The sequence below is a fragment of the Pseudorasbora parva genome, chromosome 13 (genome assembly GCF_024679245.1).
Source record: "Pseudorasbora parva isolate DD20220531a chromosome 13, ASM2467924v1, whole genome shotgun sequence".
Lineage (NCBI taxonomy): Eukaryota > Metazoa > Chordata > Actinopteri > Cypriniformes > Gobionidae > Pseudorasbora > Pseudorasbora parva.
Genome location: NC_090184.1, coordinates 23,184,023 through 23,200,314, shown reverse-complemented (window position 1 = coordinate 23,200,314; position 16,292 = coordinate 23,184,023). Strand labels below are relative to the sequence as shown.

The following is a 16,292-nucleotide window of genomic DNA, read 5'->3' as shown; positions in this document are numbered from 1 at the left end:
GGATGCTGCTTTATTTAATATGCATTTATTCTATATCTTGAATATCGACCTATATTCAAGGTATTATGTATACATTTATTATGCAGAAATGGGTGTTTTTGTATATAAAGGTCTTATTTATCCTTTTTATCACCATAAAATACTTGATATTATTTTTATTTTTAATTTATTCACATGCTTTATGGCATGTTCTTGTCAACAGTTTCCTTATAATTATTATTATTATTTTTTTGCTTTTTGGATCCTTTACATCCAAACTGCCAACAAAAAACTAAATAAAACATTGAATTAAATATATCTGATTCGTTCACATAACATTTTATGAGGTGGACAACATTTACTAATCACTAATCAGGCATAACATTATGACCGGTGAAGTGAATAACACTGATTATCTCTTCATCACGGCACCTGTTAGTGGGTGGGATATATTTGGCAGCAAGTGAAAAAAATTTCCTCTAAGTTGATGTGTTAGAAGCAGGAAAAATGGGCAAGCATAAGGATTTGAGTGAGATTGACAAAGGCCAAATTATGATGGAATTATATAGACGACTGGATCAGAGCATCTCCAAAACTGCAGCTCTTGTGGGGTGTTTCTGCTCTGTAGTGGTCAGTATCCATCAAAAGTGGTCCAAGGAAGGAACAGAGGTGAACCGGCGACAGGGTCATGGGGGTGCGATCAAACAGACAAGCTCCTGTAGCTGAAATTGCTCAAGACGTTAATGCTGGTTCTGATAGAAAGATGTCAGAATACACAGTGCATCGCAGTTTGTTGCGTATGGGGATTCATAGCCGCAGACCAGTCAGGGTGCCCATGCTGACCCCTGTCCACCACCGAAAGCACCAACAGTGGGCACGTGAGCATCAGAACTGGACAACGGAGCAATGGAAGAAGGTGGCCTGGTCTGATTAATCATGTTTTCTTTTTCATCTCGTGGATAGCCGGGTGCGTGTGTCATTTACCTGCGGAACACATGGCACCAAGATGCACTATGGGAAGAAAGCAAGCCGGTTAATTGTTTTGGGCATTGTACTGCTGGGAAACCTTGGGTCCTGCCATCCATGTGGATGTTACTTTGACATGTGCCACCTACCTAAACATTTTTACAGACCATGTTCACCCTCTCATGGTAACGGTATTCCCTGGTGGCTGTGGCCTCTTTTAGCAGGATAATGCGCCCTGCCACAAAGCACAAATGATTGAGGAATAGTTTGAGGAGCACAACAACAAGTTTGAAGTGTTGACTTGGCCTCCAAATTCCCCAGATCTCAATCCAATTGAGCATCTGTAGGATGTGCTGAACAAACAAGTCCGATCCATGGAGGCTCCACCTCTCAACTTACAGGACTTAAAGGATCTGCTGCTAACATCTTGGTGCCAGATACCACAGCACACCTTCAGGGGTCTAGTGGAGTCCATGCCTCGACAGGTCAGTAGGACCAACACACTATTAGATAATGTTATGCCTGATCTGTATATTATAAGGAATAATTAAACATAAAAATGTATTGGTAACACTATAATAAAGTTCCATTAGTTAATGCATTATCTAATATTAACTACCTATGAGCAACACATTTATTACAGTATTTCAGGTTTATTAACTAATGTTAACAGACACAACTTTTGATTTTAATCAGAAGATTAACGTTAATGTTGAGATTAACATTAACAGATTAATAAATGCTTAAGAAATAGTTTTCATTGTTGGTTCATGTGAACTAATGTATTTAACTAATGTTAACAAATGAAACTTTTTTGTAAACCATTACCAATTAATTTAAAGTTATTTCAAAGTAGTTTGTGCCGACTTTTCAACTACTGGTCAAAGTTGACATATTTGCAAAGATGCTTCTAGTCAGTAATGTCTGTTGGGTACCAGCCATCATAATAAAGTGCTAGCAGGAATTAAGCACAGTCTTCTATTACTTTATTGACTGGTAGTTGACATGTAGTAGCAAAGTTACTCATTGTTAAATAAAATTTCTAACGTTTATAATTGAAATAAAGAAACTTACTGAAACTGTTCTTGTAGCTTAGAAAGTTTAGGGATATTTCACCCCCCAAAAAAAATACAATTTTGTCATAATTTCCTCACGCTCCTGTCATTTCAAACCTGTCTGACTTGTAACTGTATCTGTAGAACCTGTATCTGTAGAACATAAAGGCTTTCACAGACAGGGTTAAGATTAAGCCAGGATTAGGCCTTAGATTAATTAAAACATTTCAATAGTTTTTTTTTTTAAACATGCCTTTAAAAAAAACTACTGGTGTGCATCCTGAGACAAAACCAAAACAGTGACACATTTTAGTTGTTTCTAGTTGTACACACACACATTAAAATATTTGTTTCATCATTCCTAAATGTGTGCTCCCACATTAATGTGCTCCCACATTAATGTTTAAAATAAATAATAAATGACTAATTTTTCATTTTTCAAAAAATAATAATCAAACATGTTTTTAGGTTTTTTTTTAGTAAGAGTAATAAAGTGCTTTAGTAGTTTCTAAGAGTATCTCAGAAAAAGAAGAAAAATGTAAAAATGGGATGCTTTATTATTATTTTTATTTTTTAGAAATACTCCTGGCTTTTCATTATGGGACAGGGTAATAAAACATGACAGTCAGAAGACAGATTTAACAATTAAAATAATACTTTGACTATATAATATTAGATGGTCTTTAATATCTCTTGTGCCATTAAGCAGCTATGTCAAGAATCTGCTTTTGCAGCTGCTGGCAAATACTTGTCAATGAAAGAAAAATACATGGGGGCAAAAACACGTCTGTGCACGCTGCTTGCCTGTGGACCAGGAAGTGATGCAGAGCAATATACAGGTATGGTTAAAAAGGCTCTGCATAACTGCTCTTCCTGTAACCTGTTAAAATGATTGGCTACCATTAGTGACGCACAAAAGGATAAGGATGATATAAATTGTGAGGAAAAAACACTTCTGGAGAGCAGCAGAAGTTTGAAGACAGCCGAGCAGACCCAGAATCTCCAGTCAAATCCAATCTGTACTCGGGCCACAGCATGACACAAGTGGGTAAAAGGGCTGTGCACTATCAGGGTGAGTAAGAATATACTTTTTATAACACAAGGAGCTTAAAAACAGTTGTATTGTTTTCCACTCATAAGGTGACATTACTTCAATGTGTTCTTTAAACTCCCATCAGTACTTGGACTGATGGTGTTAGTCCTCTTCTCTGGACTTGGAGACACTACGGAGAAGTCAGATGATGTGCTCCAATACAACACAACACATGCTGGTAAGTACCCCCAATATTACTCTAAACAAGATTCATAGTAAAATATTATAAAAAGACCTGTTTTATACATTTATCCCTCTGTCGTATTACTATTTCAAGTGCTAATTTGTTCAAAAAGGATCTGTTTAATCTTTATCAGAGTGTAGGAAATACGCAAACATGTCATTTCAAATGTGGATTGTGCTAAGAAAGCAGGTTCTTTGGCATGTGGACACAAGTCTGAATACCTATCAGTTAAACTCACAATCCTTCATGCTTATCCAGTAAAACTGTCTGGGTGTGTGTGTCTATCAGTAGGCAGTGAAGAGCAACCACAGGTATTGGCTGTCCAAGGGCCCTGCGGTCCAGAACATGAGGGATTCTGTTTCAACGGCGTGTGTTCCTACTCCTCTGAACTGGACATCCCCATCTGCCGGTGAGACCACCCACCAAAACAAAACTGTTCATCAATAATCATACATAATATGAATCTGACAAACCCTTGATTTTCTGGTTCATGTTTGTTTGATTAGCAAACTAGCAAGCTGCAAAGCTTGGGTTGTGGCTGTGATTTAAATAAAGCCTTGTAGATATTTACAAAATGGTATGTTCCTTTGGATATGTCCCACCCAAATTTGATTTATTCACTAGGAAGCAATCCAAAAAGATTTGCAAAGATGTCTATCATTGTTCTTTGTTTGAGAAATTTCTAAGTAAAAAAGAAACTCCATTTATTTTAGTGTAAAGACAGTAATTCTAGTCAACAAGCCATGTTATACTGTTCAAAAGGATGGATTCCTACATCCCAAGACCTTCCTGACAAACGTTATTTCCACTGTCTTTAGGTGCAACAAGCTGTACAGTGGTATGCGCTGTGAACATTTACTTTTAGACGTCCATATATTCTCTAGTCCCGAAGAAGTCATTGGAATCTGCTGTGGTGTAGTTTTATTACTGGGAGCCATCATTGTACTGATGTACTTCTGCTTACAGAAAAGGTAACTTTGTTTATTAATTATTTCATGCATTTACTTATACTTTAAATGCAATATCATTATGGAGCTATCAAAGATTATAGGAACATTCAATGTATGATTAAATATTATTTTCTTGTTCCTCACAGGTGTCAGAAGCCATCACTACCTTACAAGAACTGTGGCTCTGAGAACTCGGTTTAATTTATTAAGCTATAAATAATCTACGATCCTAAATTTAGGACCAAGAAAGGAAGAAGGACGAAACATCAAGTCAGACTCTTCAAGCAAGACAGGCCAGACTAAGACGTAGAGGCACACCCCCCTCTAGAGGACAAGAGCGAGAATGGCACACAAAAAAACACTTTGACACTTTCCGTTCTCCATGATCCGCGAATGACACAATAATGTTATAAATTACAATAGCAATCAGGATTAAAAAATGCAGGTTGTTCAACAAAGTATATTTATACAATTATTCTGTAACACGGGCACTCTAAAGTGTGACCGTGCACATTGTGTATCATTTACTTTTATTTAAAATGGTAAAAAAAAAAAAAAAAAAAAAAAACTGCATGTAGAACTATCAGTCAGATGAATTTCTGTTTATCCATTAGCAAATGTCACAGTGATGAATGTACTGTGTAGGCACACATAGGTATTTATTGTACAACTACATATGATAATGCTAAATGCAATACCTGAATCGTAGTAATGTATTTGTATATTTATTTATTGACAGATTTGTATAAAATTTGCTTATAATATAAAAATAATGTATTTTGTTATGACTGTTGCATTAAAAACACAATATGTAAGATTTTTGGATTAAAATATCCATAAACCACTAGAACTGTGTTTTATATTTTGTTGACTTGTGTACTTTTCTTATACCAAATGTTTCCAAGAAGGTTTAAATCCAGAGAAATAAGCTATTTTAACCAGGGCACGGACCGTGTCGTGCATTGCCTATCAAGGACATACCTGAGTTAGGTTAAATTTTGTAGAAACCATGGAAACATCAAAGACACTTTAATATATTAGGGGTTATATTAGACAGATGAGCAACTGTTGTGAATATATTCATTGACTGGAAACAAATTATATAGCTCAACGCAGTTAGTCTTATTGTTTCAATCTCGTTTTTTTGATTTACTGCGATAACCATGTCATACAATGCCTAATATTGATCTATACTTACCTAAAGGATTACTAAGGAACCCCATACTAATACTGTGTTTGACCCCCTTTCGCCTTCAGAACTGCCTCAATTCTACGTGGCATTGATTCAACAAGGTGCTGAAAGCATTCTTTAGAAATGTTGGGCCATATTGATAGGATAGCATCTTGGAGCTCCCGTTCCACCACATCCCAAAGACACTATTGGGTTGAGATCTGGTGACTGTGGGGGCCATTTTAGTACAGTGAACTCACTGTCATGTTCAAGAAACATGATTTGAAATGATTCGGGCTTTGTGACATGGTGCATTATCCTTCTGGAAATCAGAGGATAGGTGGTCATAAAGGGATAGAAATGGTCAGAAACAATGCTCACATTGCTCAGGTAGGCTGTGGCATTTAAATGATTCCCAATTGGCACAAAGGGGCCTAAAGTGTGCCAAGAAAACATCCCCCACACCATTACACCAGCAGCAGCCTGCACAGTGGTAACAAGGAATGATGGATCCATTTTCTCATTCTGTTTACGCCAAATTCTGACTCTACTATCTGAATGTATCAACAGAAATCAAGACTCATCTCATCAGACCAGGCAACATTTTTCCAGTCTTCAACGGTCCAATTTTGGTGAGCTTGTGCAAATTGTAGCCTCTTTTTCCTATTAGTAGTGGAGATGAGTGGTACCCGATGGGGTCTTCTGCTGTTGTAGCCCATCCGCCTCAAGGGTATGCATGTTGTGGCTTCACAAATGCTTTGCTGCATACCTCGGTTGTAACGAGTGGTTATTTCAGTCAAAGTTGCTCTTCTATCAGCTTGAATCAGTCGGCCCATTCTCCTCTGACCTCTAGCATCAAAAAGACATTTTCGCCCCCAGGACTGCTGCATACTGGATGTTTTTCCCTTTTCACACCATTCTTTGTAAACCCTAGAATGGTTGTGTGTGAAAATCCCAGTAACTGAGCAGATTTTGAAATACTCAGACCGGCCCGTCTGGCACCAACAACCATTCCACGCTCAAAATTGCTTAAATCACCTTCCTTCCCATTCTGACATTCAGTTCTGAGTTCAGGACATTGTCTGGACCAGGATCACACCCCTAAATGCATTGAAGCAACTGCCATGTGATTGGTTGATTAGATAATTGCATTAATTCGAAATTGAACAGGTGTTCCTAATAATCCTTTGGGTGAGTGTATTTTACTGCAGTGTGTGTCAAGGGTCTCATAGTAGCTGCAGAGCGAGCATGTCAATCTTGAATACCTATAGAGTAGTATTGCATCCTTCATATCTCCAAAAAGTCTTTAGTTTTATTATATTTATAAAAGAAATATAGGCTGTACCGAGTCTTTCTGGAAAAAACAGAGCGGCTGGAGGCGTATCGTGTGGGCGGAGCTAAAGAATGACGAGCACGCGTCTGAAAGCTGACATCCTCAAGCGTGGAGAAGAAAACGTTACCCTAATAAATGGCTATCAATCAGATTCAACTAATACATATATGATCCAGAATCAGATCCGGAGGCTGAAATAAATTGAACAGGAGAAGACGCAACATCAGGACGTCCGTCTCTGTGGTATGTACTGTATTTAGTGCCCTGTCAACATTTGTGTGTTTACTCGCAGTTTATGAGGACATGATTCGGTTTATGGACTATTGTATGCGACTAAACCTTAGCAGTAGCAAGCAAAACGGTTTGTCAGACTAGTGTAACTTTATACATAGAACAACAATGGAGTCCGTTAGCGCATTTGAATGACGAAGCACGCTTTGTGAGAACGCTAGGTTTATGATTGGGTGGTTTTACTGACACCTATATTGGTCAGCTAAACAAATGTATTTAAACACACACCATAGATCGCATGCTCCATTGATAAATTAACTATACACAATCGTGTCGTTTACTGATGTTTACTCATGCGACGATAGCCAAGGCCGGATTGGGCTCAAGCCCATGGGCCCCGCCCAATAGGGGGCCCCACGCTTTTACGTGTGATTTTTTTTTTTCAATATTATGTCAGTCATTTAATTTTTTATTTTAAGTTTGTTGATTGGTCTGGTATTGTTACCTGGCCCTGCCTTGCAATGAAAAATGTAATTTAATTAGCTAAATTAAATGTCAGTCATCTTGAGGTTTCCTGATTGGCTATTGGTAGTTATGTAGTGCCTCGTTTACTGCCGTTGAAAAAACCTGTCTGCGGCCTGCGGGCAAAAAGCGGCACGCCAGCGATAATATCTGGCCCGCGCCCGCATCTGCCGAATCTGGCAGATTGTTTTAATAGCGGCTGGTTCTGAAACATAACATGTCAGTGTAACGGAGGCAAGTTTTTTACGTTCTATGAGCGAAGCTAACGCGAACTGTGCAGGTAAACTCCCGTCATTTCAAGAGACGCTCGCCTTGTCTCGTGGACAGTGGAAGGATAAGTGGCATTTAACCTCGTCGTTAGAGCATCAGACTCCCGTGCGGAAAGACCCGACTTCGAACCCTGCTCGGAGCGGGCAGTGCAAAACTAGGTAGGCTATATCAACATCCGCTTATTGTCAATTTTGTCTTTAGTGATCTTGCCTTCAAAATAATACAAAAAGCTTCAATCAGTGGTCATATAAATAAATTATCAAGTTTTTTTTAATTATATATATGTAGGGCCTAACACTGTATACTGTACCAGTCACCTTTTGAAATTAGCTTTGCACTTCAAATAACAATTGGATCGATTATATTGTTACGCCACCAGATGGCAACAAATTACTTTTAAAAAACATTTGTCATTGAATCGTTCATTCAGGAGATTCGTTCAATGATGCTGATTCATCTATGAAGCAATTGTATTTGATTGAGGAATTGAATCATTCATTCAAACCCAAGTTTTTTAAAAATAAATAATTCAGATTAATTTTAAAAAAAATTATACACTTCAGCAATTAACATACATTGTTATTTTCTTTAGTTGTTTGTTCAGAATTGTAATCTCTATTTTTATTCTCAGTTTATCCAGAATTGTGTTGCTAAAATACATAGTGTGTGTATCATTTTGTTCTATTTAAAGTAATGTATAGAAGGTAGGGCCCGTAAGTGACTCAAGCCCAGGGGCCCCCACCACCCTAAGTCCTGCCCTGCCAACAGCACAGACATTTGAAGCAGTTTTACTTACCGCCTGCTTCCAAAGCAGGACCGAACCTTTATCGCTGGGACCGCTCCGTCAAAAACACACTTCTTTGGTATGATTTGGTGACGTCCTGTGACAGCAGTGAACGGTGGAGATCCACTTTGCGACGCGACTGAAGCGATGTTGTGAAGCTTCCCGTCATTTCTGCGTTCAAATCGGTTCAAATGCAGCGCTGCCTTCCCGGAATGCTGTGCTGAAGCGTTGAAGTCGCTTGATGTCACCCATAGGAATAAAGTGGAGCGCGGCGCGGACTATGACGACATAAGTGTTCACGGACGACTGGATCTGCAATTGAGAGAGTGTTTATGGGGCATGCATTTGCTCTCTCGCCTCTAATCACACGCACGTGCACCCTACTGGGAGAAGAGCCCGTACGGCCCATACAAGGACATTCCGCTCTGTTGACGTCAAGCTGACCCATACTCAAAAAAAACTCGCCGAAACTTGTGAGAAACCGGAAGGAGCATTTTTGACACAGAAATACTCCATCAAACGTCCAACATTAGTTTTTGAAACTGTATGCATGAAACAGCATTTCACCCCTCCTTTAAATTAAAAAATCTTTTTTTTTCTTTTAGATAAAAGAGACTTTTCAAACCATATTTTCCCCCAAAATAATCAGGATGCTTGACTTGGTTTTTCATTGTTGGATTTAATAGAGAGGACGGACAAAGTATTAAGTAAAGTATTGGTACACTAAACCAGAAATTAATATCTGTTTTCATAAAAGAGTGTGAACACTACAAACATAAAAGATTAAAAAATCTAATTTGAATATTCAAGTTGTATCATTTGGAAAAGAATTGTACTTAAAGAAATCTAGACAGAAATCAAACACTCAATAAAAGTTGTAGACTGCATTAGAGAAGCATCCGAACGGGAAATTAAGCCATCTGTTCGGCTAAGTATTCAGAAAACCTTCTGATGCTCTCGTGTTGTGTGAGATGTTTGCCCCAGCAACTGTAAAACACAAGTTCATTACATTCAAATTTCAGGTAAAATGCTCCAGAAAATCATCATACAATGCATTGACATTCAACTTACTCCTCCCTCTTCTGAAAAGGGTGTTGAAAACATCCGTAAGAGTCGTTCTGTTGGAAGAACTGTAGGTATAGCCTTCAGAGCTTGAACTCTGTAATAGGAAAGATGGCATTGCGTTTCAAATAAAAGTTTTTGCGTTAAAAAACTTGAAGGAAACAAATGAGGGAAATGTGTTTACGTGTGTGGCACGGGATCCAGTGCGTCTGATTTTCAATCTCGCTTTAAGTGTCTCACGAACCTGTTGGGAATAAATAATCTCGTACAACAAATACTTAGAACGTAATGTCAAGCACAGCTCATGAAGCAAGAAACTCATCTCTTACCTTCTTTTCCATCAGTGTTCCAAAAACCAATATTAAGAAGCCCTGAAATTAATGAACAGGTCATATGAGTTAGTTGATGTTTATTTCTAATAAACTGTAATACTGTCATTTTTGTGGTAATCAACACTAGATAATTGAGCTTCACGAAACAAGAATATATCTTTAAATTAATCGCTGTTGAAAATTGAAATATAAGAGAACATTTATACCTGGACGGAGTTGAAGATTGCAAACAAGTAGTGGATGGCCAAAGCTTTAGGCTGTATCATAATGCCCAAGCCGAGACCCCAAGTGATGCCAAAGAGGGGCGTCAAAATGGCCACACATCTGAGAATGACCACCAAGACGTTCTTTTCATCTCTATTGCTCTCTCCCACTCCCCTCCTGAGCAGTTTTATTATAACTATTATCACGATAATAATGTTGACAACCACGATGACCAGAGCTGGTAGGACAAAAGCCAGAAGGGCCATGGAAAGGTCCCAGTTGAGCCAGCATGTTCCATTCTGTGTGACGTATTTATTACTTCCGGCGGTGGAGGCTACGGTAATAACTGAGATGAGGAGAGGTGCGCCATAGCCCACTATGAAGGCAACCGCCATCATTACGGATTTGGAAATCTGATAGAAGACCGCAGTGGTGCGGTAGAGGAGCAGAAGGGCTGAGAACAACATCCAGAAGAAGAGGGCCAGGTAGAAGAAGTGGGTGAAAAACACTGCAGCGCTACACGAGTTAACATAGTTCTCTCCGGGCTTTGCAATAGAAGCAGCGATAATGAAGCATATGTCAGCGATCAGGAGAGAAAGAGCAATGTTGACTAAGGATACATGCCGAACATGTGACGTGGAGTTTCTGGATGCGGCCTTCCAGGTGATCGTTTCGATGATCAGGCACACAACCAGGCTGGCTATCGAAATAGCAACACCGACATACGTAATGGCAGACAAGGCAAGATCTTCAGGAGCATAAGGGGACATCAATAATGAAAATGAAGTGGTGTGATTACAGTGACAAGTGACAGTGCCGTTTATCCGCATGACCTCGCATCCTGTTGAGTCCCATCCTCCAGTGCTATTAAAAAGGTTAAATTCCCAGAAAACACATTGAGGGTTCCCTAAGTTTACTGATTTTTTGTTTCGATCTACCGAATTACTAAGTTTTTCAAAGCTCAGCTCTATGTTGTTGATAGGCTTGCTTGTATTCACTACAACAATGAGTCCATTGATGACATTTTCAGTCTTATTTAGGTTATCTGTATGATTTCTTGCAGGCATGACATTGCCCAAGGAAGAAAAGGCCACTGCTGTAATTGTAACATTTTTATGAGTGGATGTAATATATGGGACAAATATTTCAGCGGTTGAGTTGAGCCTCAATACATCCCTAAAGTCTACGGATGTTGTCACTTTTTTGAACAGGAATGAGTTGGATGGACTCGTTATGTTGAAATTGCGGTCTGATGTCGCTTTTATAACATTTTCAATGGCTTTCAGGAGTTGAGAGCTGTTCCCTTGGCTTGTGCCATTTGAATTTAACTCTGCCCATACAGGTTTCGCTGTCTCTGATGAAATGATGTCCACTACATTGAGGAAATTCTGGAAGATAAATGATGCAAGATTGGAAAATGTTAAAAGGCATTTAGATGACCTAAAAAATACATATAGCTTTTTCTCTTCTTGTAGCAGTTTCTCTTAAAGACATCTGAATAAAATAAACAAATACTTCATAGCTCATGTCAACTAGTGTGTGGCCTACAAAGTACTACAGCAATACAGGTCAGTCATGCAACTAGCAAACTATGACAGCAATAATTTTAGCTTACCGTTACCACAACTTCATCCACCATAGACTCTTGAGAGATATCTGCAATATTGTTTAGTATTTCCACAATTGCCGAAACCGTAACTTGAGACTTTACTATGTCTCTGCTATTTGCTGCGGTGACATTGTTCACTTTAATCACAAAATTTGTTAAAGTTTCAGTATCTAGAACCTTTTGAAAAAGAAAAGAAAGACAATGGTTAAGCAAACAAGCTGTATTTTGTGATCGGAGTCTGAATTGCCGGATTAAGCGATGCCATTAACAAATAATAGGCTAATTTAATCAAAAGTTACTAGCATTTTTGGAAATGTTATTATAACTTTTGACCACAATGTGGCGCTGCCCCAAAATTGTTTGTGCCTTCGGGGCATGACGTTGAAGACCACAATTCATAAAGATACTTTAAGTGTTAGTTAAATACAGCATTTTACAAAAAAAAAAAAAAAAATGCTAAATGGCCAATGCCCAATATGGCTTTTATGGGAAAAAATTGGGTATCGAATTGGACTTGATATTTGTGTAATTAACAAATATCACTTTCTCCATTCTGTCTTTCATTTACAAATAAAACAATAGTGATTGGGGTTTTTGTCTTTCTATTTCAGAATTTTAGATTTAATGCAACATGTTACTTGTCAATTCATTGTAATTATTTGTAAAATTCACTAGCAATTTGTGGAAGAAAAAACAACAACATTCTACACCCCTTTTTTGTGAAGCTGTGCGCTTCTTAATTATTACACTAAATAACTTGAAAGTATTAACACAATAAGTATTTTGATCCCCGGGCAATATAATCTAGGGAAGGCAGTAAAACTAAAAAGCAAACCTGTGATTCCTGTTTCAGTACAAAAATGACACGAAGAACACACATGTCCTTTACAGTTTTCCAAAAGCCATTGGATTGACACACTCCTTCTCTGAAGCCAACTTTATTTTTCTCACAGTCTCCCAACTTCGGCGGGTCACCAAATTTTCCAAAACCAAACATTTCATCAAAGCATGTGACAGCTATGAACAGAGACAGAAAATAATGTATATAGTACTAACTGATTTTAAAAGGTAAAACGTTATATTTTTATGTATATATGATAGCTATATTATATGATTGTTGGTTAATTTAAGTGACGGAATTGGTGGAAACAGAATTTGACCTTACGGCTATTTGGGGTTAGAGGTTCGGAAACAACCAGTTCCACAGCCCTTTTGCTATAGGAGAATCCAAGAAGATCTTTATTGTCCAGATTGCAGGTGAATATGGTTTTTGTTCCACATGAATTTCCACTTGAGATCGTAAAAAATTGTGTACTACATTTCAGTGAATCAATTTCTGGAAATACAAGATGCAGATCAAAGACATCATAGATGTGGCTACTACTTAAAAAAAGTCCCGTTGTTGTTTTAAGACTGAATTTGTAGATTTACAATATGACCATTTCATTTCTGATAAATACTTACTGCTGCTCAGCATTTTTTTGTCCTGCACCCACTGTATGGAGTAATCAATATGCACACAGCAGACCAGATCAACCTGCTTATCTTCACATTTGTATGTCTTATTAGTAGGCACTTGCATACTAGGATACGGCTTAATGTAGTCAACCCTGTCCCAAGTAATATGTGGCCCTGTGCTTGTACTGTACAAACATTCGTAACGACCTACAAAAACAGTTTCAAAGACATGAGAATGGTTAAAACACAGATTTTCATTCACAATCTCTAGTATGACTGCATTTAAAAATTATTTTGATCATTGATTAATCTGTCGATTATTTTTTTTTTTTTACTAATGATTAAAAATTTAATAAATAAAAATATTGTTATAAACAGCAATTATTGGGGCCAAGCACAAACACACACAAAGTCATGACAATATGGTTTAGGAGCATCAGACCAATTGCAACAATGAGCAATTAAAGACATATATAGATCATTTAAGGCAAAATGGCTGAAAAATCATAAGTCCAATCAGTAGTAATTTGATTTAATGTTCAATTTTGAACAAAATTCAAAATGGCAGACACCCAAAATGGCCAATATTCGAGTAATATCATACTCAAAAAGACTGTAATTAGTGCCAAAGGTGCTTCAACAAAGTATTCAAGGTTGTTAATATTTATGTACATGTGATTATTATTATTTTTTTTAATTTGCAAAAGACAAACAAACTTCTTTCACGTTGTCATTATGGGGTATTGTTTATAGAAAATATATATAGAAAAATATATAAATATTAATTTAATACATTTTGGCATAAGGGTGTAACATAAAACAAAACTTATTTCACATTGTCATTATGGGCTATTGTTTCAAGAATTGAGGAAAACTTTGAATTTAATCCATTTTCGAATAAGGGTGTAACATAAAATGTGGAAAAAGTGTTGAATTCACAAGTGCTGTGAATATTTTCCGAATGCACTGCATAATTAATTTTACAACTACATGTCAACTAACTCTCATTAGAGTATTAGTAGAGTGTTAGGGTTTGGGTTAGTGGAATAAGTTGACATGAACTTGCAGATGTCAGTAGAAAGTCTGTTGAGGGACCATCAAAATAAAGAGTTAGCAGATATTAAGCAGACGGACTACTAATTCTTTGATGACTGGTAGTTGACATGTAGTAGCAAAGTTACTTATCATTAGTAGATGGTCAAAAGTGGTCTATCGTTACCGAAATGTACAGGTCCTTCTAAAAAAATTAGCATATGTGATAAAAGTTCATATTTTCCATAATGTAATGATAAAAATTAAACTTTCATATATTTTAGATTCATTGCACACCAACTGAAATATTTAATGTCTTTTATTGTTTTAATACTGATGAATTTGGCACACAGCTCATGAAAACCCCAAATTCCTATCTCAAGAAATTAGCATATTTCATCCGACCAATAAAAGAAAAGTGTTTTTAATACAAAAAAGTCAACCTTCAAATAATTATGTTCAGTTATGCACTCAATACTTGGTCGGGAATCCTTTTGCAGAAATGACTGCTTCAATGCGGCGTGGCATAGAGGCAATCAGCCTGTGGCACTGCTGAGGTGTAATGAAGGCCCAGGATGCTTCGATAGCAGCCTTAAGCTCATCCAGAGTGTTGAGTCTTGCGTCTCTCAACTTTCTCTTCACAATATCCCACAGATTCTCTATGGGGTTCAGGTCAGGAGAGTTGGCCGGCCAATTGAGCACAGTAATACCATGGTGAGTAAACCATTTACCAGTGGTTTTGGCACTTTGAGCAGGTGCCAGGTCGTGCTGAAAAACCAAATCTTCATCTCCATAAAGCTTTTCAGCAGATGGAAGCATGAAGTGCTCCAAAAGACTCTGGCACCTTGATTTCCGAATGACATGCAAAATTAGCTTTCATCCGAAAAAAGTACTTTGGACCACTGATCAACAGTCCAGGGCTGCTTCTCTGTAGCCCAAAGTGGCTTGACCTGGGGAATGCGGCACCTGTAGCCCATTTCCTGAACACGCCTGTGCACGGTGGCTCTGGATGTTTCTACTCCAGACTCAGTCCACTGCTTCCGCAGGTCCCCCAAGGTCTGGAATCGGTCCTTCTCCACAATCTTCCTCAGGGTCCGGTCACCTCTTCTCGTTGTGCAGCGTTTTTTGCCACACGTTTTCCTTCCCACAGACTTCCCACTGAGGTGCCTTGATACAGCACTCCGGGAACAGCCTATTCGTTCAGAAATTTCTTTCTGTGTCTTACCCTCTCGCTTGAGGGTGTCAGTGATGGCCTTCTGGACAGGGTCGGGTCGGCAGTCTTACCCATGATTGCGGTTTTGAGTAATGAACCAGGCTGGGAGTTTTTAAAAGCCTCAGGAATCTTTTGCAGGTGTTTAGAGTTAATTAGTTGATTCAGATGATTAGCTTGTTTAGAGAACCTTTTCATGATATGCTAATTTTTTGAGATTTTCATGAAGTTTTCATGAGCTGTATGCAAAAAATCATCAGTATTAAAACAATAAAAGACCTGAAATATTTCAGTTGGTGTGCAATGAATCTAAAATATATGAAAGTTTTATCATCATTTTACAAAAATATTCATATATATTTTTGACATCTTAAACAGCATCCATTTTTTATTTGTATTTTGAAATACACTGGCACAACTATATGCATTTATTTAATGGATTTGCAGAAATGCTAATTGGTAGATCTTTATGGAGGTGCCACTGAATTTTTATTTTATGCTATTGTTCTAGAAATATATTTTAAATTATCCAGTTTGTGCTAGGTAGCTTTGCTCTGCCATGGGTTCAAAGACTCACCATTATCTTTGGAGGTAACACTCTTGACTGTGAGGGAGAGATGATCTAATGAGAACACATAACGACTGCTTTTCGTTATGTTATCTCCCTGAAATCTCCAGTCTATATTTCCAAGATGGTTGGTGGCAGGGCAGGAGAGTGTTATATCTTGTTCAGGAAAAACGGGATCTCTTGATCGGAGGTTTATGTTCTCTGGAACGCATGGATAGATATGTACATGTTACATTTTCAAGAAGCATACATTACAAATAAGCATGTTTTAAAAAAATA

At 37.8% G+C, this 16,292-nt stretch overlaps 2 protein-coding genes across 12 annotated transcripts in view; one reads left to right on the top strand and one right to left on the bottom strand.

Annotated features, from left to right (window-relative positions):
- Positions 1-21: 21 nt before the first annotated feature.
- On the top strand, positions 22-5,064 carry epgn (epithelial mitogen homolog (mouse)). 3 transcript variants are annotated; one of them, XM_067413525.1, is made up of 5 exons: positions 22-3,072; positions 3,179-3,271; positions 3,569-3,686; positions 4,096-4,248; positions 4,374-5,064. In XM_067413525.1, the coding sequence occupies exons 1-5, from the start codon at positions 3,036-3,038 to the stop codon at positions 4,426-4,428; spliced, it is 456 nt and encodes a 151-aa protein (XP_067269626.1). In that variant the 5' UTR covers positions 22-3,035; the 3' UTR covers positions 4,429-5,064. The 3 variants fall into 3 exon arrangements, with proteins under 3 accessions (XP_067269626.1, XP_067269625.1, XP_067269627.1); XM_067413524.1 differs by having other exon boundaries at positions 3,566-3,686; XM_067413526.1 differs by having other exon boundaries at positions 22-3,271; positions 3,566-3,686.
- A 4,159-nt stretch (positions 5,065-9,223) lies between these two features.
- LOC137038698 (adhesion G protein-coupled receptor F5-like) overlaps positions 9,224-16,292 on the bottom strand; it is a 48,326-nt gene continuing 41,257 nt past the window's right edge. For all 9 annotated transcript variants that reach the window (XM_067413510.1, XM_067413518.1, XM_067413513.1 and 6 more), the window contains 10 exons: positions 16,023-16,214; positions 13,210-13,410; positions 12,911-13,081; positions 12,581-12,762; positions 11,752-11,922; positions 10,139-11,524; positions 9,930-9,971; positions 9,785-9,844; positions 9,610-9,697; positions 9,224-9,525 (listed from right to left, as the gene is read on the bottom strand). In XM_067413510.1, coding sequence (XP_067269611.1) covers positions 9,467-9,525; positions 9,610-9,697; positions 9,785-9,844; positions 9,930-9,971; positions 10,139-11,524; positions 11,752-11,922; positions 12,581-12,762; positions 12,911-13,081; positions 13,210-13,410; positions 16,023-16,214 — 2,552 coding nt within the window. In that variant the 3' untranslated portion in view covers positions 9,224-9,466. The remainder of the gene's footprint in view (positions 9,526-9,609; positions 9,698-9,784; positions 9,845-9,929; positions 9,972-10,138; positions 11,525-11,751; positions 11,923-12,580; positions 12,763-12,910; positions 13,082-13,209; positions 13,411-16,022; positions 16,215-16,292) is intronic.

Excerpts from the sequence above, each read along its gene's own strand:
- epgn (XM_067413524.1), top strand. The coding sequence starts at position 3,036 with ATGACACAAGTGGGTAAAAGGGCTGTGCACTATCAGG. Across the intron at positions 3,272-3,565 it reads ATACAACACAACACATGCTG|TAGGCAGTGAAGAGCAACCA; the intron begins GTAAGTACCCCC and ends TGTGTCTATCAG. Across the intron at positions 4,249-4,373 it reads TACTTCTGCTTACAGAAAAG|GTGTCAGAAGCCATCACTAC; the intron begins GTAACTTTGTTT and ends TGTTCCTCACAG.